Source organism: Scyliorhinus canicula, chromosome 24 (genome assembly GCF_902713615.1).
Source record: "Scyliorhinus canicula chromosome 24, sScyCan1.1, whole genome shotgun sequence".
Classification (NCBI taxonomy): domain Eukaryota; kingdom Metazoa; phylum Chordata; class Chondrichthyes; order Carcharhiniformes; family Scyliorhinidae; genus Scyliorhinus; species Scyliorhinus canicula.
The window spans coordinates 11652045-11675939 of record NC_052169.1 but is presented as its reverse complement, the minus strand read 5'-3'; the positions used below and the strand labels follow the sequence as shown (position 1 = coordinate 11675939).

General features: G+C 51.2%; 1 protein-coding gene across 9 annotated transcripts in view; it reads right to left on the bottom strand.

The window, feature by feature from the left end:
• celf6 (CUGBP Elav-like family member 6) overlaps positions 1–23895 on the bottom strand; it is a 781535-nt gene that overhangs the window by 22298 nt on the left and 735342 nt on the right. For 6 of the 9 annotated variants that reach the window (XM_038784111.1, XM_038784115.1, XM_038784113.1 and 3 more), the window contains one exon: positions 1778–1927. The exons of 1 other annotated variant lie outside the window; for it this stretch is intronic. In XM_038784111.1, the coding sequence (XP_038640039.1) occupies positions 1800–1927 (128 nt within the window). In that variant the 3' untranslated portion in view covers positions 1778–1799. Of the gene's footprint in view, positions 1–1777; positions 1928–23895 lie in introns of those variants that run through there. 2 more of the 9 variants (XM_038784118.1, XM_038784120.1) reach the window with 1 other exon arrangement.

Here is a 23895-nt window from a genome sequence, read left to right as displayed (position 1 = left end):
TACGGACGCCTACCCTGTCTTTGAACTGTGTGTTGTCAGGCAGTGTCAACCATTGGAGTCTGGTTTCCCACAACCCAAGCTTAAACTGATCTCTGTCTGCCACAGATTCCTGATCCGAAAACCAAGATTGCAGTTTGCATGAGATTGAGATGGTTTGATGCTCATGGCGTTGTGATCACTATTTGCAATAATATCGAGAATGTCACTTCTTGATATCAAAGGTAGCTGCAATCCTAATGGGATGCTGGATGGGAACGCCATTATAAAATCTTGCGTTAAATCTAAAAATAGAATATTTCCACTAATTCAGGATTGCATTGACCGTTTGGTAGCAGGGAACTTGAAATTTGCGGCATAGAGAGACAGTTTGTCAAAGTTTTTCACCTTGCACCCATCAGGAAAAATGCAAGAATGCCTAATTTCAAACGTTCACAAGAACGTATGCTACCGGAGAGGAAGCATGCTGATTGGTTGGCAAGTTGACTCTGATTGGCCGAGACGTTGCCATGGCGACAGCAGTGGAGAACTATAGGCTCCTGTAGTAAAAGTTGTCGTGAACGTTTGAAATCTGGCATTCTTGTATTTGTCCTGATGATTGAAGGCAAAAAAGCTTTGGCAGCATGCCTCTGTTCTGAAAAACTAACATTGCTGGCAGGCTTAATATCCTCAACGTAATTCATTTCCACATTCTGGAATACCCTGTCACTGTTTCATGAGAACCCTGCCCTCCCTGTGCACCAGATCTGCAATATTTGAATAACACTTCTGACTTGAGCACCTAATCTAAGCCAACACTCCAGTGGGATGCTGAGGGGCCTGAGGTGCCATCTTTTGATGAGCTTCTACCTGCCTGTCCAGGTGACCTAGGCCCTGGGGAAGGTGGTAAGGCTTATTATTCTGAAAGATGATCACAAATAGGGCAAAGGGAACTCTTCTCCTTGTAATCTTCACTGGCTACAACACTTGACACACAAGACAAAAGTGTCAGTCAGACAAAATAATCTCCTTTTTGACCTGCGACTGTCTTGGCAAGATGGGACGGAGAGGAATGCTGGGGTTCAGAGGGAGGAAACCTTGAGTGGATCCTTTCCCAAGGACATCTTAAAACTTCCTTGTGCTGCACAGGCATCATTCCCATTCACTGCACCTGATTTAAGTTGCACTTATTAAGACACATCGCAAAATCAATCGGAATTAATTTGGCTTTCAGGTTCAAAGAGCAAATCTCTTTTTTTTTGTTCTGGTTTCATCCCAAGGTGCTTAAAATTCGGCAAGTTACACTTTTAATCTTGATCAGTGTCACAGGTAGGCTGACATTAACACTGCAATGAAGTGACTGTGAAAATCCCCCAGTTGCCAAACTCCGGCGCCTGTTCGGGTACACTGAGGGAGAATTCAGATTGTCCAATTCACCTAACACGCACGTCTTTTCGGGACTTGTGGGAGGAAACCGGAGCCGCCCGGAGGAAACCCACGCAGACACGGGGAGGACGTGTGCAAACTCCGCACAGACAGTGACCCGAGCTGGGAACCGAACCCGGGTCCCTGGCGCTGTGACGCAACAGTGCTAACCGCTGTGCTACCTAATGATTTCAACTATGACCGGATTATTTTCTGTTTTTTTTTTGTAAAGCAAGTGATACTCTGTGACATTCACATTACGGTATGGCTGGCGTCGGTAACCTGCGGTAATATTCTTTTTTTTTTGACTGCAACTCTGTACAGTGGCATGTCAACAGCAGCCTGTCCCATGCTCACACAGCGCTGGGATGTCTACCTGTTTAGGAGCGGTGGGAAGGTCAGTATGGTCGGTTAGCGTCTTTTGGCCGTTTCAGCTGTACTTTTAGCCTCTTCATTCCAATCTGAAAGCCGTTCATAGCCTGAATGGCAGCCTGAGCACTGGTAGGATTGTCAAAACTCACAAACCCTGGAAATAGCAAAAGATACATTTCAGAATGGTGAAAGCTACTGATTGCCTAGTTCTGAGCTCCCTCCTGAGGCATGGCCAGGGGGTTTTCAGACACAGATGTCACTTACATCCTCAATGTTAAGACCTGACCATTTTTTTGTTGTTGTTGTCATCGCCGTTGTTCTGGTCCTCACGGCGACCCTCTTGTCCACATGCCCGTGCTTTTCTCATGATGTTCCTCATGGAACATCCGAGAGCACGTCGTCTGATAGTAGAGGAGGGTCGTGCCCCGTAAGGCACAATGCTGAAGTGCAGGAATAAGCCCTCCCCCACTCCCCCCCCCCGCCCCACCCTCCCTACTGCATGTAACAGGACTGGCTTGAGAGAATCGCCTAAAAGTGGCACGTTGCTTAAAATGGGCCGGCCCTTTAAGGCTCGTGGCTACCTCTGGGAGAAGAACATCACAATATCAATTGGGGGCCTAAGTGTTGAATCCTCAATGGAGTGAATGTGGGGGCGGGGTCAGTAAATAAATCCTACGCTGGAGCATTCCCGCCCCATCCTGCAGGAGCTGCGCAGGATGAGCCACCTTTGTGATCTCTTGGTTCCCCAGGTCAGCAGCAACTTACATATCCCTGGCACTTCATCACAGAGAAGCCTGATTATGAAGGCCCGACGGTAATCAGTGGCTTTCCTTCCCCGTTCTTTCTCACAATGTTTATTCGTTGAAGCATACCTGTTCATTGACGGATTCCCTGGTTGTTCAATGATGGTGTGTGGAACGGGATAACTCAACTCATGCAAGTGTGACAACATGTGGGATTTTGGGACAAGATGGAAGAATTGCTTTTATTTAATAAATGATTCTTTTAGCCTTGTTCCATCATCATTCTGCAGGAATAGTGTCAAAGAGCAGGGGAATTATGTTAAAATTGCAGAGGACCTTGGTTGGATCACACTTGGGACTTTTTTTTATAATAATAATCTTTATTCGTGTCACGAGTCAGCTTACATTGACACTGCAATGAAGTTACTGTGAAAAGCCCCTAGTCGCCTGTTTGGGTATACTAAGGGAGAATTCAGAATGTCCAATTCACCTAACAAGCATGTCTTGTGGGAGGAAACTGGAGCGCCCGGAGGAAACCCACGCAGACACGGGGAGAACGTGTAGCCTCCGCACAGACAGTGACCCAAGTCGGGAATCGAACATGGGTCCCTGGCGCTGTGAAGCAACGGTGCTTTGGTCTTCACTATGACATTGACCAACCGGGGCAAAAGAAAAAGATGGTACCACAACTGAGAGTCGGCCTATCGAGAAAGATTGAACAGGGTGGCACAGTTTTCTCAATGGAACAGGAAAGCCTGAGGGGTGACCAAATTGAATTGTTCGGAATCTTGAAGGGGTTTGAGAGGGTGGAGAGTTGTGGGAGAGACCAAAAACTAGGCGTCATAAATTTAACTTGGGTGACTATTAAGTTCGATAAGGATTTCAGGAGAAAAAACATCTGTAGCCAGAGAGTGGTTCGAAAGTGGAACCTTAACCACAGAAAGTAGTTGGGACAAATGGCATTGGTGCATTTAACCGGTGGCTAGATAGACACAAGGTGGAGGATACAATGTAAGGCTATGCTGATAAAGTGAGATTCTCCATTGCAAGCCCGCCTCGCTACCACTGCAAGCGAGGACGGAGAATGGGACGCTCAGCAGGAAGGGGGAATCCCGCCGCCGTGAAGCAACGGAGAATCAAAGTGGTGGCAGAGTAGGAAACGGCTCTTCTGGAACCGAACAGCTGGGCTGATTGGTGTATTCCTATGCTATGAAGTTTGCTTAATCGTCATTTACAATCTGACTAGCTTCTTCAAGTTGGAAGACTGGGAAGGGACAGCTTTTAAATTTTCCATGGCTTTTGTTCAAATATTTCTGCGTGACCCAAACGAGAGTGCAGGGTCAATGTTCTCCTGAGTTACAAGACTATAAGACATAGGAGCAGAATTAGGCCACTCGGCCCATCGAGTCTGCTCCACCATTCAATCATGGCTGATATGTTTCTCATCCCCATTCTCCTGCCTTCTCCCCATAACCCCTGATCCCCTTATTAATCAAGAACATATCTATCTCTGTCTTGAAGACACTCAGTGAATTGGCCGCCACAGCCTTCTGCGGCAAAGAGTTCCACAGATTCCCCACCCTCTGGCTGAAGATATTCCTCATCTCTGTTTTAAACGATCATCCTTTCCTTTCCCTACTGCCGAGAGAGAGAGAGCGAGAGAGAGAGAGGGAGAGAGAGGGAGAGAGAGAGAGAGAGAGAGAGAGAGAGGAGATCCGCAAGTCCCCTATTGATTGGTCTGACTGGGCCACAATCCCAGCCATGGTGGGGGGGGGGGGGGGGGGGGGGGGGGGTAGAGATGTGGGGCCTGCAATTTACTCTTGGTCAGCCATTTTGATGAAACAGAGGCGAGGCGGGCTATTGCATTCCTATTTCACGAAAAGCAACAAGAAAATAGGCTGCAGATAATAGGATCAATTCTGGAAGGCCCCAGGCTCAGAATGATGCCTCACTTGGGGGAATAGAGGACTGAGAATCAGGAACTAATCCCCGTATCCAATTTGCGCTCGTTCGGGGCGATTTTGCGCCCGGGTTCACCATCAGCAAGAACGATGCCGCGGGTGCAGAACCTGACGAGCTGGTTTCCCAATTCTCCCTGCCCCTTGCTGGTGATGTAACAATGAGCCGCCCTCAAACATTTGAATATATTTACATATGTTTAAAGGGCTTCCCCATCCACATTATTCCCCTTCCCAAGGTACCGTAAACTCGTCGACAGGACATCAGGGGCTGGATTCTCCGATCCTGGGGCTATGTCCCCACGCCGGCGTGGGAATGGTACGCCAGGGAAACTGGCACAAAATGGCCACTGACTCCCCCTTTTGCTGGGGGTTAGCAGGACGGCAGTGTAGAGCACCCGGCTCCAGCTGCCGATACGACGCGGAGAATTGCCGGGTCCGTGGCCGTGCATGTGCACGGCGGCGGCTGTGCCATGCTTCATGGCGGAGGCCGGCCCGCGAAATAGTCAGCTGACCTGCACGCCCCGGACCCCCCCCCCTCGCGGATCGGCTCTCTCCCGACTGTCGTGGTGCTGGACTGAGTCGGCAGCCGCTACGCTGAGTTCCCGACGGGTGAGACTATACGTGTCCCGCGCCGTCGGGAACTCGGCCGGTCGGGGATCGGGTTTCGGGGGACGGGCCTCAGGCAATGGCCTGAGACCGTCGATAGTGTGGTGCGGCGTACTCACCAAGTCTGGCGCTTTGGAGGGGGCGTAGCATGGCGTAAGTGGCGCAGCCTCCGATTCGGTCGGGAAATGTGATTCTTCGGCCTTTCGCCGGACGCGATTTCGGCGTCGGCGACCGGAGAATTCAGCCCCAGGTTCACAACAGGTCTGTGAAGATGGGAAACAGTCGAAGGGGGCACCAAGGCAAGCATAACCCCCAGGGAGTGACAAACATGCAAAGGGGACTGTCCCCCCAGCACAGGTTGGCAATGCCAATCCGTGCCATGGGCCTGTGCCATGGATGGGCCAACTGGAGAACCCCATAGTAGGGATTCCCCTTAAGTGTGTTGGGGAAGGCTGATGCCTTTAAGGGGGTGGGGGGTTGGATGGGTGAGTGCTCCCGAGGCTGGGGTGCGGGGAGAGTCGGGGTGGGTGCGTGACTCTATGACTGCATTGATGGGGGAGAGAAAGGAGAGAGTGACACTGAGATTGTGCTGGTGGGGGAGAGAGAGGAGGAGAGTGTCCCTGAGATTGAAGTGCTGGGAGGAGGAGGGATGGGGGGAGAAGAGGGACCCTGGTTCTGCGGTTTGGGGGGGGGGAGGGTTTGGGGGGAGGTCGTCCCGATGCTTCTGGGGGGGGTTGGGGTCTTCCATGTCTGTGCTGGAGTGAGGGGAGTTATTTTTACTACGAATTGTGGCTCCCATTAATGATATCTGTGGAGCCGGCCTTGCTGGCTCTATCACACCCCCTACCACAGTGATGGCATAAACCATGCCTCCATTTTGTTTTGCCAGAAAATCTGGTCTGAAAATCTGACTGTGCATCTGGAGGGATAACGGCCAGTTTTCAGTCAGAGCCCGACACTGAAAAATTATTGGAAAATCCGTCCCCCCCCCATTATGAAAATGAAAATGAAAATCGCTTATTGCCACGAGTAGGCTTCAAATGAAGTTACTGTGAAAAGCCCCTAGTCGCCACATTCCGGCGCCTGTTCGGGGAGGCTGTTACGGGAATTGAACCGTGCTGCTGGCTTGCTTTGGTCTGCTTTCAAAGCCAGCGATTAGCCCTGTGAGCTAAACAGCCCCTAACCCCCGCCCCCACCCCCCACCCCCGACTCTCCCCGCACCCCATTATGGACGCACAGTGGTATAGCGACCCAGGTTCGATTCCGGCCTAGGGTGACTGTCTGTATGGAGTCTGCACGTTCTCCCCGTGTCCGTGTGGGCTTCCTCCGGATGCTCCGGTTTCCTTCCACAGTCCAAAGATGTGCAGGTTAGGTGGAATGGCCATGCTAAACTGCCCCTTCGTGACCAACACTGTGCAGGTTAGGTGGGGTTGTGGGGTTCTAGGGATAGGGAGGGGCAGTGGGCCTGGGTAGGGTGCTCTTTTGCAGGGTCAGTGCAGACACCACGATCGGGGCCTCTCCTCACAAAATTCATCCTAACTCATATTGTTTCATCAACAGAAAACTTTGATACCAGTCCTCCAGTGATGTTCTTCCCTCCTATTTCCCCCTGAGAACTTAGGGGTAACGTGCTCATGTCCGGGATTTTGTCATGTCTACGTTACAAAGTCATTGGGACAAAGTCTTGTCTCCGTCACAATCTGGCATTACAGATCACACGTCTGTTATAGAACCCCCTGACTTTCATCCAATTTTGGTCTTGATTGATAGGACATGATCTCAATTGAATAAAAAAGAGCATTTGCATCTACAAAGCACGTTTCACAACATCAGGAAATCATGAAGGACTTTATGGCCGATTAAGTACTTTTTTTTGTCGTCACTCTTATAAGCTTATCACTCAGCAGCCAAACTCTGCACAGTAAGGTCCAAAAGGCAGCAATGATTCAAGAGCAAAAATATTCTGTTTTCGTAATGTTGACAGCGATAAATATTAGCTCGAACACTGGGGGGAAAATGCACCTGCATCCCTGTATGAAAGCGCCATAGAATCTTTTGAGAGGGGAAACGGGGCTTTATTTCGCAACCAGAAGATGGCACCTCCAGAAGTGCAGCACTCCCTTCGCATTCACTAATCTGTCAGCCTAGATTTTGCATCCGAGCCTTTGGGGTGGTGCTTAAACCCATAACCTTCTAACTCCAGAGATGAAAGTGCGACCAATGAGCCATGTCTTGTAGCTTATTGGTGTCTGACATACAGAGAAAACGAGAATGCCGTTAGGCATTGCAAAGTTCTGAGTCTTTAGTTTTATTAGTAATCAGCTAGATGGAAACAGACCAAGATTGACCATCTGTTGTCTGTCTCCTGCTATTATTTGTATCCAGATACTTCTAGATGTGTGCCTTCTTGTCTTGATTATCATTAACATGGCCGACGACTGTCCAAGGAGTCACATTCACTTTCCTACCTCTTCCAACAACTTTGGGATCACCACTGGCCAGAAACCTAGATGGGCGCTGTATAAAATACTGTGGCTACATGGGCAGGCAAGAGGCTGGGAATCCTATGGTGAGTAACTCACTTCCTGACTCCCCAAAACCCGTCTACCGTCTGCAAGGCACAAGTCAATAATGTGATGGAATACTCTCCACTTGCCTGGATGAGCGCTGCTCCGACAACACTCAAGAAGCTTAACACCATCCAGGACAAAGCAGCCCCGCTTGATTGTTTCCCCTTCCACAAATATTCACTCCTTCCTCCACTGACGCCCTGTAGCAGCCGTGTGTACCATCTACAAGGTGCACTGCAGGAACTCACCAAAGCTCCTCAGGCAGCACCTTCAAAACCCACGACCACTACCATCTAGAAGGACAAGGGCAGCAGATACCTGGGAACCCCTGGAGATTCCCCTCCAAGTCACACACCATCCTGACTTGGAAATATATCGCCGTTCCTTCACTGTCGCTGGGTCAAAATCTTGGAACACCTTCCCTAACAGCACAGTGGGTGTACCTACACCATATGGACTGCAGTCGTTCATGAGGCAGCTCACCACCACCTGCTCAAGGGCAATTAGAGATGGGCAACAAATGCTGGCCTAGCCAGCGAAGCCCACATCCCAAAAAAGTGAACAATAAAAATAACAAGGCGAAAGTCAGCAGTGTGATGGAATGCTCTCCACTTGCCTGGATAAGTGCAGCTCCAACAACACTCAAGAAGCTTGGCACCATCCAGGACAAAACAGCCCACTTGACTGGTACTTCATTCACCACCTTAAAGATTTGCTCCCCAACTCTGAAGCACAGTGCCAGTAGTGTGTGATGTGTTAGGCAGGCTGGTTGGATGTGGACTGCACTCGATGCAGGGAAGCTAGAAACAGACGTCTAACACTGGAGAAAATCCAACACTGTTTTATTCAACAATAGAACTGATAAACATATTCAGCTGTGGGCCGACACTATACTGAACTGACTGGAGACCTTGTAGTAGCCTGACCAGACTTACTAGCTACCGCGTGGTGTTTGCACTTGCTAGCTCGTGGACTCTGACTGTCTCAGTGGCTGGGTCCAGAGAGAGCGGGAAACCTGGTGCCCTCTGGCTTTATAGTGGTAGTGCCCTGTCTGGTGATTGGCTGCACTGTGTTGTGTGCTTACTGGTCATCCTGTGTGTCACTCACTGCCTGTCTGCACTCCATTATATACATGAGTGGATATTATGACATCTCCCCCCCTTTTGTTTTAGATAAATAAATACTAAGGTGTGCGTGCGTATATGTATATATATATATGCCTGACTATATACAAAAGGTGAACATAGGAAGGTGTCGATAGTGCAGATACATGGCAAACAAAACAATATTTACAGAGGTTAAATTGATGACGTCACAAAATGAACAAAAGTTCAGCCATCAGATTCAGTCTTTGTGGTGGGCGACGAATTCTTGTCCATCGCCGCAGAGGTGGATCAGGAGCCGCCTGCACGTGGATGGGCGGGATCGCTGCCATCGCTGTGGTCACGGGAGCCGGCAGGATCGCTGGTAGATCGGTGGCCTCGTGGCAGGGTACGTCCGGAGGAAGCATCGTAGGCAGCGGGGCACTTCGGTCAGGTCTTGGAACTCTTCGCAGTGCCCGTCTGTTGCGTCGTAGCAGGGAGCCATCAGCCATGCGGACAAGGAATGATCTTGGGGCCACTTGTTTGATCACAACAGCTGTGGCTAACCAGCCGCCCTCAGGTAACTGGCCATGAACATGATCAGTTGGGGCCAGCTCGGGTAGATCCGTGGCATGGGCATCGTAAGTGGGCTTCTGTTGGGCCCGTGACTGCTGCATTTTCTGTAAGACCGTGAGGTGGTCAAGGTCTGGAACATGGATGGCTGGAACTGTGGTCCTCAGAGTACGATTCATGAGCATCTGCGCTGGAGACAACCCAGTGGACAGTGGGGTTGCCCTGTATGCCAGCATTACCAGGTTGAAGTCGGAGCCTGAGTCTGCAGCTTTGCACAGCAACCGCTTTACACTATGGACCCCTTTCTCGGCCTTCCCGTTTGACTGCGGGTAGTGGGGACTGGAGGTTATGTGACGGAAGTTGTAGGACTGTGCAAAATCGGACCATTCCTGGCTGTAAAAGCAAGGACCGTTGTTGCTCATTACCGTGAGCGGTATCCCATGCCTGGCGAACGTTTCTTTGCAGGCTTTGATTACCGCCTTCGATGTGAGGTCGGACAGTTTCATCACTTCTGGGTAACTGGAGAAGTAGTCGACCAGGAGTACGTATTCACGCCCCTTGGCGTGGAAAAGGTCTACACCTACTTTGGACCACGGAGAGGTCACCATCTTGTGCTGTTGCAGCGTTTCCTTGGGTTGAGCTGGTTGAAACTTCTGACAGGTGGGGCAGTTGAGGACTGTGTCGGCAACGTCCTGGCTGATGCCCGGCCAATAGACCACCTCCCGAGCTCTGCGTCGGCATTTCTCGACGCCAAGGTGACCCTCATGGAGTTGGCCCAGCACAACAGCCCGCATGCTCTGAGGAATTACGATCCTGTCGAGTTTCAGAAGGATTCCCTCCACCACCGTCAGGTCATCTTTTACGTTGTAGAACTGGGGACATTGTCCCTTCTGCCAGCCGTGGGTAAGGTGCTGCATCACACGCTGCAGCAGAGGATCCTTGGCCGTCTCCTCATGAATTTGGACCACCCATTCGCCAGAGGCCGGAAGGTTGGTGGCACACAACTGCACTTGCGCTTCTATGTGGCAGATGAAGTCACTTTGTTCACACAGTGTGGTAATGGACCTGGATAGGGCATCTGCAACAATCAGCTCTTTGCATGGCCTGTAGACAAGTTCAAAGTCATAGCAGCGTATTTAAGAAGAATTCGCTGGAACCGAGGTGTCATGTCATTGAAATCCTTCTGGATTATGTGGACTAGAGGCCTGTGGTCCGTTTCTACTGTGAATTTTGGCAGGCCATAAATGTAGTCGTGAAACTTGACAATCCCTGTCAGGAAGCCCAGACACTCCTTCTCAATCTGAGCGTACCGTTGCTCAGTGGGCATCATGGCCCTGGAGGCATACGCTACTGGAGCCCAGGACGAGGAGTCATCTCGCTAAAGGAGCACCGCCCCAATGCCGTCCTGGTTTGCATCAGTTGATATCTTGGTTTCCTTGGTTGGGTCAAAGAACGTTAGAACCGGGGCTGTGGTGAGCTTTGCTTTCAGCTCACGCCATTCCTCTTCATGCGTCGGCAGCCTCTGGAATTCCGTCGACTTCTTGACGAGATGGCGGAGGGCCGTGGTGTGGGATGCCATATTGGGAATGAATTTCCCGAGGAAGTTGGCCATCCCGAGGAAGCGGAGGACCGCCTTCTTGTCCTCCGGGGTCTTCATGGCGTTGATCGGCGAGACCTTGTCGGCGTCTGGCCGCACGCCCTGCTGCGAGATGTGGTCACCTCGGAACTTAATATCCGATTGACCAAATGAGCACTTGGCCTTGTTGAGCTGGAGACCATGTTCATGAATTCTCTGGAATACCTTGTTGAGACGAGTGATGTGTTCTTGGGGTGTTGTGGATCAGATAATTATGTCGTCAACATATACTCGCACCCCCTCGATGCCCTCCATTATCTGCTCCATGATGTGGTGAAATACTTCGGAGGCAGATATGATACCAAAAGGCATCCGGTTGTAGCAGTAGCGACCGAATGGGGTGTTGAACGTGCATGGCTTGCGACTGGACGCGTCCAGCTGTATTGGCCAAAAACCCTTGGAGCGTCCAGCTCAATAAAGAATTTGGCATGAGCTATCTCATTGGTCAACTCTTCACGTTTTGGTATCGGGTAATGCTCCCGTATGATGTTGCGGTTTAGATCCTTAGGGTCAATGCAAATGCGAAGCTCCCCTGACGGCTTCTTGACGCAGACCATGGAGCTGACCCAGTCTGTTGGCTCTGTGACCTTCGAGATGATGCCCTGGTCTTGGAGGTCCTGTAATTGCTTCTTCAGACGATCCTGGAGGGGTGCCGGCACCCGGCGAGGTGCATGAATTACAGGGGTGGCGTTCGGCTTGAGCAGGATTTTATATCGGTATGGAAGCGTGCCCATTCCATCGAATACGCTGTGGTACTGCGTGATAATGTCATCTATGTCGGCTTCCAAGTTTCCATCAGGTGAGGCCATTGATGGTGATGATGACATGGTATGGACTCGGTGAACCAGGTTCAGGAGCTTGCAGGCTCGAGCAGGGATGCTCTGTCAGGCCCGATGATTTCAAACCACAGTGTTGCCTTGATCACCTTATTGGATACCCCTGGGTGGCACGAGCCACTGGCAGCTATGGAATTGCCATTGTAGTCAAGGAGCTGGCAGGCCGGTGGAAGAGTGCTTGGTGTCGAGGTCGGATTTTGAGATGACGTTCGCCGATGCGCCGGTGTCCAGTTTAAATCGGATGCGAGCCTTGTTAACTGTGAGGACAGCACACCACTCGTCATCAGGATCCACACTGAGGATCGAGAGGCGTTTCGCCGTTGTGGTGGAAGGCAGCGCATGCGTTGTTATGATGCCCACCCGGTATGGGGACTTGAGGCAGTCAGCATCAGGGTCTGTTGGGCTGTCGGGATCGGTATCTGGCATGCCTTGTTGTATTGAGCGGACACTTCTTTGTTGTATTGAGCGGACACTTCTTTGTTGTATTGAGTGGACACTTCTGCGCTGCAGCTGGGACCGCTGGCTGCTGAGCGGTGGAGCAGATCTGCAAAGGGCTGCGTAGTGGCCAAGCTTGCCACACTGTAGTCACCGGCGTCCTTTTGCCGGACATTGCCGCTTTAAGTGGGCGGAGCCACAATTCGGACACGTCATGACGCCGACGGCAGCGCATTCGTGCGCCATCGCGCATGCGCAGTGCGGTCGGTCGAAGTACGCACCTGCGCAGTCGGGTTGTCGGTTTTGTCGTCCACTCGGTCGTGGCGCGCATGCGCAGGGACCAGGGAAAAGCGTGAGAAACGGCCACTCTCCTCGATGCTCAGGCCCTGCACCTGAGCGATGACCTGCACCCGTTCCGCCTCGTGGGAGGCCAGCTTTGCAGTCTCTGCTGCCCTCATGTGGGAGTAACCATTCTTAGAATGCTCATGGACAACACACGTCTCGATAGCGACAGGGAGGGTCAACTGTTTGACTTTCAGGAGCTGCTGGCGAAGGGAATCGGAGTGGACCCCGAAAACGATCTGATCCCGGATCATGGAATCAGCTGTCGAGTCAGAGTTACATGACTGCGCGAGGATGCAGAGATGGATCAAAAAGGACTGAAAAGGTTCATCCTTACCCTGAAGCCTCTGCTGGAAAACGTACCATTCAATGCTCTCATTCACCTCAATGTCGCAGTGGCTGTCGAACGTCAGCAGGACTGTGTTGAATTACGTTTTGTCTTCGCCTTCAGCGAATGTAAGGGAGTTGTAGATGTGGATGGCGTGGTCCCCCGCGGTGGAGAGAAATAGCGCGATCTTCCTGGCATCCGATGCTGCTTCGAGGTCGGAGGCCTCGATGTACAAGAGGAACTTTTGCTTGAAGATTTTCCAGTTGGCGCTGAGGTTGCCGGAGATGCGGAGCTGCGGAGGAGGCTGGATGTTTTCCATGTAACCGGATGGCTGCTTGCTGGTCAATGCTGATTCACTCGAGGTAGGTCTATCAAGATCAGTATCACTCTGGTACCATGATGTGTTCGGCAGGTTGGTTCGATGTGGACTGCTCTCGATGCAGGGAAGCTAGAAACAGACGTCTAACACTGGAGAAGATCCAACACTGTTTTATTCAACGATAGAACTGATAAACATATTCAGCTGTGGGTCGACACTATACTGAACTGACTGGAGACCTAGTAGTAGCCTGACCAGACTTACTAGCTACCGCATGGTGCTTGCACTTGCTAGCTCATGGACTCTGACTGTCTCAGTGGCTGGGTCCCTAGAGAGCGGGAAACCTATTGCCCACTGGCTTTAGAGTGGGAGTGTTCTGTCTGGTGATTGGCTGCACTGTGTTGTGTGCTTACTGGTCATCCTGTGTGTCAATCACTGCCTGTCTGCACCTCATTATATACATGAGTGGATATTATGACAGTGCGTACCATGCATAAAAAGCACTGCAGCAATCACTATGGCTCCTTCGACAGCACCTTATGAGCATACGGCCCCTATCAACTAGAAGGACAAGAAGACCAGATGCATGAGACCACCAAGTTCAATGTTCCTCCACACCACCCTGACCTGGAAACACATCCTCACTGTCGCTGGGTTAAAATCCAGGAGCTCCCTTTCTAACAGCTGAAGCGTTTCAAGAAAGCGGCTCATCGCCACTTTCTCGAGAGTGGTTAAGGATGAGCAACATGTCCTGATGTAGCTAATGATGCTCACATCTCATCTGAAAAGTTTTTTAAAAAGCTGGCCTGAATTAGATAATGTGAAGTAGTAATATTGTCTGATTGACCTCATTAAGGCTGGGCATGATGCGCAAAAAGTAACAAGTCGATGGTGTGATATTCTGTCTTCTGAATTGACTGGACAGTGTGGGATTGACAATTGGGAGTAGTAGGATATACTCTCGAAATGATATTAGAAAGGCATAGCTCCTGAGCCCAGATGACTGGGCGGGTAATTTACATCAGTTCAAAAAAAATGCTAATATAATGGAGGTCAAAGGTGAATGTCCAAGGCAAACCAAATTTGGGCATTTGGGTTGGCGTCAGCCGACCTTTACATGCCGCTGAGGTTTTTGGTAAGAAAGATCGCGGAGCAGCACCGTCAGGGCACGCGACGTGTAAATTCACTGCCATCCCTTCCTTGGCGCGAGTTGCAGACCCGATGGGCCGAATGGCCTCCTTCTGCACTGTTGGAAGTCGCTGGTTCTGTGGTTGACGCCTGAAACCACGATCTAACCAGAATAAAACAGAGTCCGCTCTGGGTGGAGTTAGCAGGGCCCAGCGCTGGGAACGACCCCGCTATCTAGCGGCACTCTGTTTTGTTTTCGTGCCCTGGTGGGGAAGGTTCTCCCCCCCCCCCCCCCCCCCCCCGCCGCCCTGAGTCTGCAGTTACCGTCATTGCCTGCACTGAGGAGCCCCGATGAGGAGCCCCAAGCCCCCCCCCCCCCCCCCCCAATTCCCCAATTCAACTATAAGGGGGTTCTCAGGGCCCGCTACCTCATATGGGCAGGGAACCCCCAGGCCTGATCATGCCATGGGCAAAATGCCAGCTTGGCACTGCCAGTCTGGCACCCACGGTAGTGCCCTGTTAGCCTGGCAGTGCCAGGCTGGCATCTAGGTGCCACAGTGCCCAGGTGGCAGTGCCAATGTACCTGGGTGGCACCAGCAATGGCAGGGCGCCACCCTGCCAGGAGTTCGACCACACGGAAGCCGGTTAGTTCTGGTGTCAGCAGAGTTAATTGAATTCACAAACTCACGTAACACATCGGGGATCCCGGAAGAGGCCGCTCCCGGGATCTACCGCTCACGTCCCGTTCCAATTCCGGGCGAGACACGTGCGGTAAATCACGCCCACGATCCCACTCATTATCGTGAGAGGGACGACAGCAGCTCAGGAAACAGCTGAACCACCTCCAGCTAAAGGAGGGTCAAAAGTTACAGCCTTGCCAACGTTGCCCATACCCGAGAAACGTAGGAAAGTTCAGAACTGAAAGTGACCCAATGAATTTTGGATCACATGTGGACCATGTCGAGTAACTGAATGGATTGAAGAAGGAAATAGGATAGATTTCTAACCTCTGAAGGTGTCAAGAGATTTGGGAAGAGAGCGGGAATGAAGTGTTGAGATAGAGGATCTGCCATGATCATGTTGAATGGCGGAGCAGGCTGGAAGGTTTTCTTTTGACCTGTTGGTAGCAGGTAGAGAGGTAGATTGGAAGCGTGGGGTTGAATTTTACAGTCCCCCCCCCACTGGCGGAATTGTCCAGGGGGCCCGCTGCATATTCCAGCCACCACAACAGAACGATAAAATTCCACCCATAGTCTCTGTTGTAATGTTGAAAAAGCGGTCGCCAATTTGTGCACAGTAAGATTCCATAAACAGGAAATGGGAATGGAAAGTTGCCTTCAACATGGAACAATGCGCCATGGTATTACATTGGACCAACCAATAGAAGTAAATACGAGGTCAGGGGACGTAATAATTGGTCAGAGAGGTAAACTTTAAGGTCATAAGATTATAAGAGGTAGGCATAGGTGTAGGATACCCACGTTCCTTCGACAGCACCTTCAAACTGATGGCCACTAGCATCCGGCAAGAGCAGCAGATACCTGGGAACCTGGGACGATAGTGACCTTTAAGGGGCATCTTGACAAATACATGAATAGGACGGGAATAGATGGATGCAGACCCAGGGAAGTGTAGAAGATTTTAGGTTAGACGGGCAGCATGGTCGGCACAGGCTTGGAGGGCCGAAGGGCCTGTTCCTGTGCTGTACTTTTCTTTGTTCTTTGTACCATCAGCTGCTTTGGCAGCTGGATGAGGAGCTAGTGATGGTGGAGTGATTAAAATCGAGGGTGTTTAACAGGCCAGAATTGGAAGAACAGAGGTATTTCTGAGCATTGTAGAGATGGAGGAGATGTCACGGGAGGATTTGAAAGTGAGGATGCGAATGTTTAAATCGTGGCACTGTTCGATTGAGGGGGACTGTAGGTCAGTGAGCACAGGGTGAGGGATGAATTGGGTCTTGATTCTAGTTCAGATCTGGACAGCAGAATTTTGGATGACCTCAAGTTTATGGGGAGAGGTGAGGGTGGAAGATGGGAGACTTGCAAGGAGTGGCTAGCACTGTGGCTTCACAGCGCCAGGGTCCCAGGTTCGATTCCCTGCTGGGTCACTGTCTGTGCGGAGTCTGCACATTCTCCCCGTGTCTGCGTGGGTTTCCTCCGGGTGCTCCGGTTTCCTCCCACAGTCCAAAGACTGCAGGTTAGGTGGATTGGCCATGCTAAATTGCCCTTGGTGTCCAAAAGATTAGGAGGGGTTATTGGGTTACGGGGATAGTGGGTCGCAAGTGGGTCGGTGCAGACCAGATGGGCTGAATGGCCTCTTTCTGCACTGTATGTTCTGTGTTCCTGCAAGGAGTGTATTGGTTTGAGTAAACAAGGTATTAGATGAGGGTTTCAACAAGAGATGAGGGCTGGGATTGGATCACGTGACAGAGGTGGAAAGCAATGACCTCCGTATTGGCCTGTGGATGTGTGATCAGTAACTCATCTCAGCGTCAAATATTACACCTTCTGGTTCAGCCCGAAGTAGATGCCAGGGAGAGGGATGGACACAGGGTTTAGGCCATGGATTTTATGATGGAGGCTGAAGATAATAGCTTCTGTCTTCCAATAATTAGTTGGAAGAAATTTCTTCTCATCCGGTCCTGGAAGTTGGACAAACCGTTTGACGATAGAGAGATAGTGGTCAAGAGACGTGGTGTTGACAATGCTCACATAAGGGCTAAATCGCTGGCTTTGAAAGCAGACCAAGGCAGGCCAGCAGCATGGTTCGATTCCCGTAACAGCCTCCCTGAACAGGCGCCGGAATGTGGCGACTAGGGGCTTTTCACAGTAACTTCATTGAAGCCTACTCTTGACAATAAGCGACTTTCATTTCATTTCATCTGTTGGTGCTTGGGTGATGTGATCAGATGGTTGGTTAACTACTTCCCGGTTCTGTTGAGCGTTTGGATACAAGAACTCACTAGCTCTGCATTACTAAAATCATCCACTTTACTGGGGCTGGTTTAGCACAGTGGGCTAAGACAGCTGGCCTGTAATGTAGAACGAGACCAGCAGCGCGGGTTCAATTCCCGTTTCAGCCTCCCAGAATTTGGCGACTAGGGGCTTTTCACAGCAACTTCATTGAAGCCTACTTGTAACAATAAGCTATTATTATTACCTTTTACAAGACAGAGAGAGAGAAGGAAAAGGCCCGAGAGTTAGATGGAGAGAATGGAAGGGATAAATGGCGAGAGAAAGGTAAAGAGTTACAGAATTAACGTTGGAGAGTAAATGAATAACAAATAGACGGAGGTGGCTACAGAGATTTCGAGGCGAAAGTCGGAGAGAACTTATAAGTTCATAAAATTAATCAGATATAGCAGAGTTAGGCCATTCGACCCATGTACCATGGATCCGCCATTCTACCATGGCCAATGTGTTCCTCATCTTATCATCTGTGATGAACAGATGGAGAGATAAATAAGGACTTTTTAAATCAAACTATTATTAATTTTTCTTGGGATCACAAACATGTTTAGGTCAGACCAGGGATGGTTGGCAGAATTCCCCGACTGAAGGCCATTAGTGACCCAGATGGGTTTTTCTCACTGTGTAGTAGTTTCATTATCGTGACTAATAAGACTGCCAGTTTATTCCAGATTTAATAAGTGTTTGAATTTAGTTTACTCCCCCATCCCTGGTGGGATTTGAACTCACGTCTCCAGTGAATTAGCTCAGGCCTTGTGATCACTAGCCTGGTTCATAACATTACCACTATGTTACCTTCCCTTTAACAATCGAACAATTGCAGAGAACAGAGAGAAAGAGGGAAGGAATGAGAGACTGAAATTGAGAGAGAGAGAGAAAGAAAAAGAGAGAAACCGAGTGAAAGAAACAGCCATAACTATTTCATAGAATCATAGAATTCCTACACCATCTAAGGGGCAGCACTGTAGCGCAGTGGTTAGCACAGTTGCTTCGCAGCTCCAGGATCCCAGGTTCGATTCCTGGCTCGGGTCACTGCCAGTGCGGAGTCTGCACGTTCTCCCCGTGTCTGCGTGGGTTTCCTCCGGGTGCTCCGGTTTCCTCCCACAGTCCAAAGACGTGCAGGTTAGGTGGATTGGACATGATAAATTGCCCTTAGTGTCCAAAATGTAGGGTGGGGTTTCTGGGTTACGGGGATCGGGTTGAGGTGTGGGCTTGGGTTGGGTGCTCTTTCCAAGGGCCGGTGTAGACTCGATGGGCCTACTGGCCTCCTTCTGCACTGTAAATCCTATGATTCAATGATAACCTGCATATCTATGGACTGTGGGAGGAAACCGGAGCATCCTAGATGTGCACATCACCAAAGGTCTGTCCTGGTTCATCCATGACCAAGAAAGAACAGTGCCCATACTTCCTCAGGAAACTAAGGAAATTCGGCATGTTCACATTGACCCTTACCAGCTTTTATAGGTGCACCACAGAAAGCATCCTATCAGGCTGCATCACAGCCTGGTATGGCAACTGCTCGGCCCAATACCGGAAGAAACTATCGAGAGTCGTGAACACAGCCCAGTCCATGACACGAACCCGCCTCCCATCCATTGACTCCGTCTAAACCTCCCGCTGCCTTGGGAAAGCGGGCAGCATAATCAAAGACTCCTCCTTGCTCACTCTTCCAACTTCTTCCATCGGGCAGGAGATACAAAAGTTTGAGAACACGCATGAACAGACCCAGAAACAGCTTCTTCCCCACTATTACCAGACTCCTAAATGACCCTCTTATGCACTGATCTGATCTCGTCACACATCTTCTCTAATGAGTAGTACTACTCTCCAGTTTGCTTCCCCCGATGCCTGTGTCTATGTATTTACATTGCGTATTTTCTGTTTGCCCCACAATGTTTTTTTTTCCATGTACGGAATGATCTGTCTGAGCTGCTCGCAGAATAATACTTTTCACTGTACCTCGGTACACGTGACAATAAACCAACCCAATCCAATCCACCCCATCCAGCGGGAGCCCACGCAGACACGGGAGGTGTGCAAACTCCTCAGACAGTCACCCAAGGCTGGAATTGAACCCGCGTCTCTGTGGCTGTGTGAGGCAGCAGTGCTAACCACTGTGGCACCGTGCCGCCCTGGCACAGCCACAATCTTGGCATTGCACTGCAAGAGGGCAGCAGAGCTCATTACCTTGGAGCCAACAGAAGGACTAAACTGGACTGGTTCCAGCAACCAGCATCAAAGGGATTTTAAAGGGATTCAGAAATAGCCAAATATTCAAGGACGAGACAGAGTGCACTGTTGTTCTCTGATGGTTGACAGGGAATCTGATTCCATGTGACCAGGGAATTAATTCAGGACTATATGCATATTTCAGTTTTGAAATGGCAGTGACATTTTCTATGACCTGACCCTATGAATAAAGTATTACCATTATTTTGTGGTCCGAGCTGCTGGCAATTCAGAGCTGAGTGATATGGAGATATCTCGTAGCGTGACTGACAGCTCATTCTAACTGGCTGGGGCCTCTCCGTGTCTAGGTGCATGAATTACCAAGCTCCCAGCTGCCATTTATAGATCAAATCGCATAACAGCAGGTCACGTTACAACTTTGGGCGGGCAGACATGTTAATGTTACCCTTTTGAGTGGCACCTCGGTAACAATGTAATGCTGGCTCCCGAAAGGCAGGTTGTTTATTCCCTCGATTTAATCCACTAAATTACCTGCCCTAAACTTTAAAGCCCCCCCCCCTCCCCTCCGAGCTGAGGGTGTTACCCTGCTGCGATCTCTGCCGTGAAGATGCGACACGCTCCATCAAGTTCATGCTATGATCTACAGACACTGATCGCTAAGCGGATTCCCCATGAGTTATTTCCACGTTGAATTTTATCATTTCCCTACAGACTTCAAGCATTTTCCTGGGCTTTGCTTTAACATCCCAGGATGCACATCCTTTGTAAAAATTCCCCGTTCCTCATTGCAAACCGGATGATCCGTGATGATGTTGCTCGTGGGAAGCCTGGGGTTTCTGCCATTCCCACCGCACAGTCTAAACTGGGCAAACACAAGTGGTCCGTCCATTACAGTAACACTTCAGTGGAACAAGAAATTGTAAAGTTGACGCAAGGTAAAGACTCTCTGACTGTAACAGGATCCTGCAGATATCATTGTGTCGCCTTCCGCCAAGAATTCCCTTGCGACTGTTCTTCCACCAGTACAGATTTGGCATGGACACTTCCCACGCGTGCAAACAGTGTTTTGTTTTCTTTATCCTTTCACAGGACGTGGGTGTCGCTGTCAAGGTCAGCATTTGTTCCCGATCCTCAATTGCCCTTGAACTGAGTGGCTTGCTGGGTCACATCAAAGGGCATTTAAGAGTCAACCACATTGCTGTAAGTCTGGAGTCACATGTCGGCCAGGCCGGGTAAGGGTGGCAGTTTCCTTCCCTGAAGGGACATGAGTGAACCAGATAGGTTTTTACGACCTTGGCTGGTGGTTTCATGATCATCATCGCAGCGACCAGGGGCTGGATTCTCCCCTACCCGGCGGGGCGGGGAGTCCCGGCGTGATGGAGTGGCGTGAACCACTCCGGCGTCGGGCTGCCCCAAAAGGTGCGGATTTCTCCGCACCTTTAGGGGCCAAGCCCTAACCTTGAGGGGCTAGCCCCGTGCCGGAGTGGTTGGCGCCCCGCCGGCCGGCAGGAAAGGCCTTTGGCGCCATGCCAGCCGGGGCTGAAGGGACTTCGCTGGCCGGCGGAAGTCCGCGCATGCGCCTGAGAGTCTGCGGCTGCTGACGTCATCCCCGTGCATCGTGAAGGCTATGGCCAACGCGGAAGGAAAAGGGTACCCCCACGGCACAGGCCCGCCTGCCGATCGGTGGGCCCCGATCGCGGGCCAGGCCACCGTGGGGGCACCTCCCGGGGCCAGAGCGTCCTGCACCTCCCCCCCCCCCCCCAACCCGGACCTCGGAGCCCGCCTGCGCCGCCAGTCCCGTCGGTCAGGGAGGTGTTTTGATTCACGCCGGCGGGACCGTCATGACAGCAGCGGGACTTCGGCCCATCGCGGGCCGGAGAATCGCCAGGGGGGCGGCTCACCGACAGGTATGGCGCGATTCCTGCCCCCGCCGAATCTCTGGTGCCGGAGACTTCAGGAGACGGCGGGGGCGGGATTCACGCTGCCCGCCCCCCGCCGATTCTCCGACCCGGCGGGGGGGGGGGGGGGGGTCGGAGAATCCAGCCCCTGGTTTCAACGAGATTTATTAATTCACTGAATTTAATGCCACCAGCTGCTATGGTGGAATTTGAACCCATGGGCTGGAGCATTAGCTGGGTCTCTAGATTACTAGCCCAGTTACATTACAAGCACACTGCAGTATTTTACTTTACATTATTTTACTGGTACTTGGTTAGTTAGGCGGTTGCGCAGTGATATTATCACTGGATTTGCAACCACGGATAATACTCTGGGGTCCTGGGTTTGAATCCCACCATGGCAGATGGTGACATTTGAATAATTTTTTTTAAAATCTGGAATTAAGTCTATTGATGACCATGAAAACATTGACGATTGTCATACAAACCCATCTGGTTCACTAATGTCCTTCAGGGAAGGAAATGTGCCGTCATTACCCGGTCTGGCCTATACAGGACTCTGGGACCGGGATTCTCCGATCCCGCGGCCAAGTTCTGACGCCGGCGTCAAAGGCGGCGCGAGCCACACCGGTGTCAACGGGCAGCCAGGCCCAGGTCTTCACCCCTTCCGAGAGGGCTAGTACGGCGTCGGAGTGGTGTCCGCTGCTCTGGCGCTCAAAAGCAGGCGTGCCACGGGTGGCGCGAGTCCGCGCATGTATGTGGGTTCCCGTCTCCGCACCGACCCCCAGGCAATATGGCGGAGCCCTACAAGGGCTCGGCGCGGAGAAACATCAGCCCCCCACGGAATTAGCCCTCCCGCCAATCGGTAGGCCCCGATCATGAGCCAGGCCTCTGTGGAGGCCCCCCCCAAGTCGGATCCCCAGCCCCTCACCTGGACCGCCCGCGCAGCCAGACTCCCAGGTCCCGCCGGGTGCGACCATACGTAATCCACTTGGCCCATCGAGGCAGGGAGAATCGCCGGGGTGGGGCGCCTTCAACAGCCCCCGACCAGCGTGGCGGCGACCCTGCGGGAGCCAGAGATTCGGCGCTGGAGAATCGGCGGCCCGGCGTTGGAATGGCGTCACGCGATATTCACGTGACACCCCTCCCCCCCCCCCCCCCCCCCCCTCGGCGATTCTCCGACCCGGTGCGAGATCGGAGAATCCCGGCCCGGATGTTTGGTTGACTCTTAACTGCCCCCCCGCCCCCCCCCGCCCTCACTGGCCCACTGAAATGGCCAAGCAAGCCAGTCAGTTCTAGGGCAATTAGCAATGGGCAGCAAATGCTGACCGCATCCCAAGAATGAATAACGCAAACTTTAGCTTTATCTCCTTTGTTTAAAGATACAGGACTTATTTTACATTATGAATGCACTTTCGAATAGAATTCCTACAGTGTAGAAGGAGGGCATTTGGCCCATCAAGTCTGCACAGACCTTATGAAAGGGCAACCTACCTAGGCCCACTCCTCCACTCTAACCCAGTTACCCCATAACCCCACCTAACATCTTTTGACACTAAGGGGAATTTAGCGTGGCCAGTCCACTCAACCTGCACATTTTTGGACTGTGGGAGGAAACCGGGGCACCCGGAGGAAACCCACGCAGACATGGGGAGAGCGTGCAAACTCCACACAGACAGTTACCCAAGGCCAGAGTTGGACCCCGGTCCCTAGTGCTGTGAGGCAGCAGTGCTAACCACTGTACCACAGTGCCGCCATACTGCCACCTCCCTCGGCCATCAAGTAGGGGTGGGACTCGAAACTGGAACTTCTAGCCCAGATGGAAGGACGCCTCACGTCCTTTACCTCAATTATTTACTGATGCATAAAAGACAATGGGCGGGATTCTCCGTTCCCCGACTCCGATTTCGTTATTGGTGATTGGGCGGAGAATCCCTTTTTGCGATGGTATCGGGAGGGGTGCCTGTTTTCGCAGGCTTCGCCCTGTCCAAATCGATTCACATGGAATGAATTCGAAGTGAATAGCAAGATCCCAGCATGAAGACAATAGACAGATTTGGAGGTGCTCCTTCACCGCTGAGTGCTTGTCAGGCCAAGCTCTCTCCTCATCTTTTCCTGCTGTCTTTAGCATCCGCATGCTTAAGCAAACATGTTAAAGATGCAAAGGGTGCATTAATATTGGCAGGCTCCGTGAATTTTCACCAGTCGAGGAACTGGGCTGCATGTCCAAAAGTCGCTTCTTTTAAGACCCTACACGAAAATGGAAAGGATGGTGTCTTATCTCAGCTTCAAACCCAAGGTTCCGATGGTTAAAATAGACTACCGCATTGCAGTGTCCAATTCCTTTTGCAGCCAAACTGTAGTGCAATTACTCAGAAAGGGCAGAATCCAGAGCACTGTTTCCATTTCAGAAACCCAGGGCCTTTTTTCATTGGTGGAGTGACACATCTATCTTTTCTATGGCCGTTAATTAACGCACTTAATAGCAGGTCCTCATGTGTAC